At 38.1% G+C, this 830-nt stretch overlaps 1 protein-coding gene across 2 annotated transcripts in view; it reads left to right on the plus strand.

The window, feature by feature from the left end:
* Positions 1-386: 386 nt before the first annotated feature.
* The window catches only part of ddr2b (discoidin domain receptor tyrosine kinase 2b), an 8,675-nt gene continuing 8,231 nt past the window's right edge, over positions 387-830 (plus strand). The window contains exon 1 of one of the 2 annotated variants that reach the window (XM_031855008.1): positions 387-476. In XM_031855008.1, coding sequence (XP_031710868.1) covers positions 389-476 — 88 coding nt within the window. In that variant the 5' untranslated portion in view covers positions 387-388. The remainder of the gene's footprint in view (positions 477-830) is intronic. The other variant, XM_031855007.1, reaches the window with a different exon arrangement.

An 830-nucleotide genomic window follows, 5' to 3' on the forward strand; every position in this document is an offset into this window, starting at 1 on the left:
TAAAAACTCTATAGAACTATTTACAACATCCTACAAACCTGACATCATACGTTTACTTTACACATATTTAAAAATGTTTTTAACATTTATATGTCTGTTTTTCACGGGGGATTGTACTCTAATAATGTAATTCTTATTATTTACAGCATACTAGTACTTTAGCACAGCTTTAAAAGTCTGCCACCCTGCATTTCAGTACGCAAATTGTGTGTGTGGCAAATAAAACCTCTGAATCCTTCAAAAAATCCACTTATTTGCTGTGGGGAATAAGTTGACATGATATATGAAAACAAATAAATGAATTATCTTGACAGTTATGGCTGAAGGTGTACTACTAATCTCACCCACTGATTTAAAACCTTTTAGGTGTGCAGATTCTTGAGAAGAGATGCGGGTCATGACGGTTCAACGGATCTCACACCACGTCTTCACTGTCCTTATCCTGGCTGTCACTGTACGATCTCAAGTCAACCCAGGTAGTAGAAATTTGTGTTTTACATCCGTGTCGTTCTTTCTCAGAGCAGGAAGGGGTTAAATATCTTGCTCAAGGACACTTTGGTAGGGCCTGTTGGTGTGTCGCAGGGCTCACACGAGTCAGACAATCAATGATATGAGTTTAATTTGATGTAAGTGTAGTTTTTTTTATGTGTGATTAAAGTATGAGACAGTCAATATGTCATACATGAGCTCAAAATAACCTCATATTCCTGAGGGAGAAGCATGTTGACAAGATGGAGAAGAGAAGCAAATTTAGGTGGGTGGGCTTAGAATGCAAGAATGTAATGTGTGTGTGTGTGTGTGTGTGTGTGTGTGTGTGTGTGTGTGTGTGT

Source organism: Anarrhichthys ocellatus, unplaced genomic scaffold (assembly GCF_004355925.1).
Source record: "Anarrhichthys ocellatus isolate YVR2014 unplaced genomic scaffold, GSC_Weel_1.0 scaffold15, whole genome shotgun sequence".
Taxonomy (NCBI): Eukaryota; Metazoa; Chordata; class Actinopteri; order Perciformes; family Anarhichadidae; genus Anarrhichthys; species Anarrhichthys ocellatus.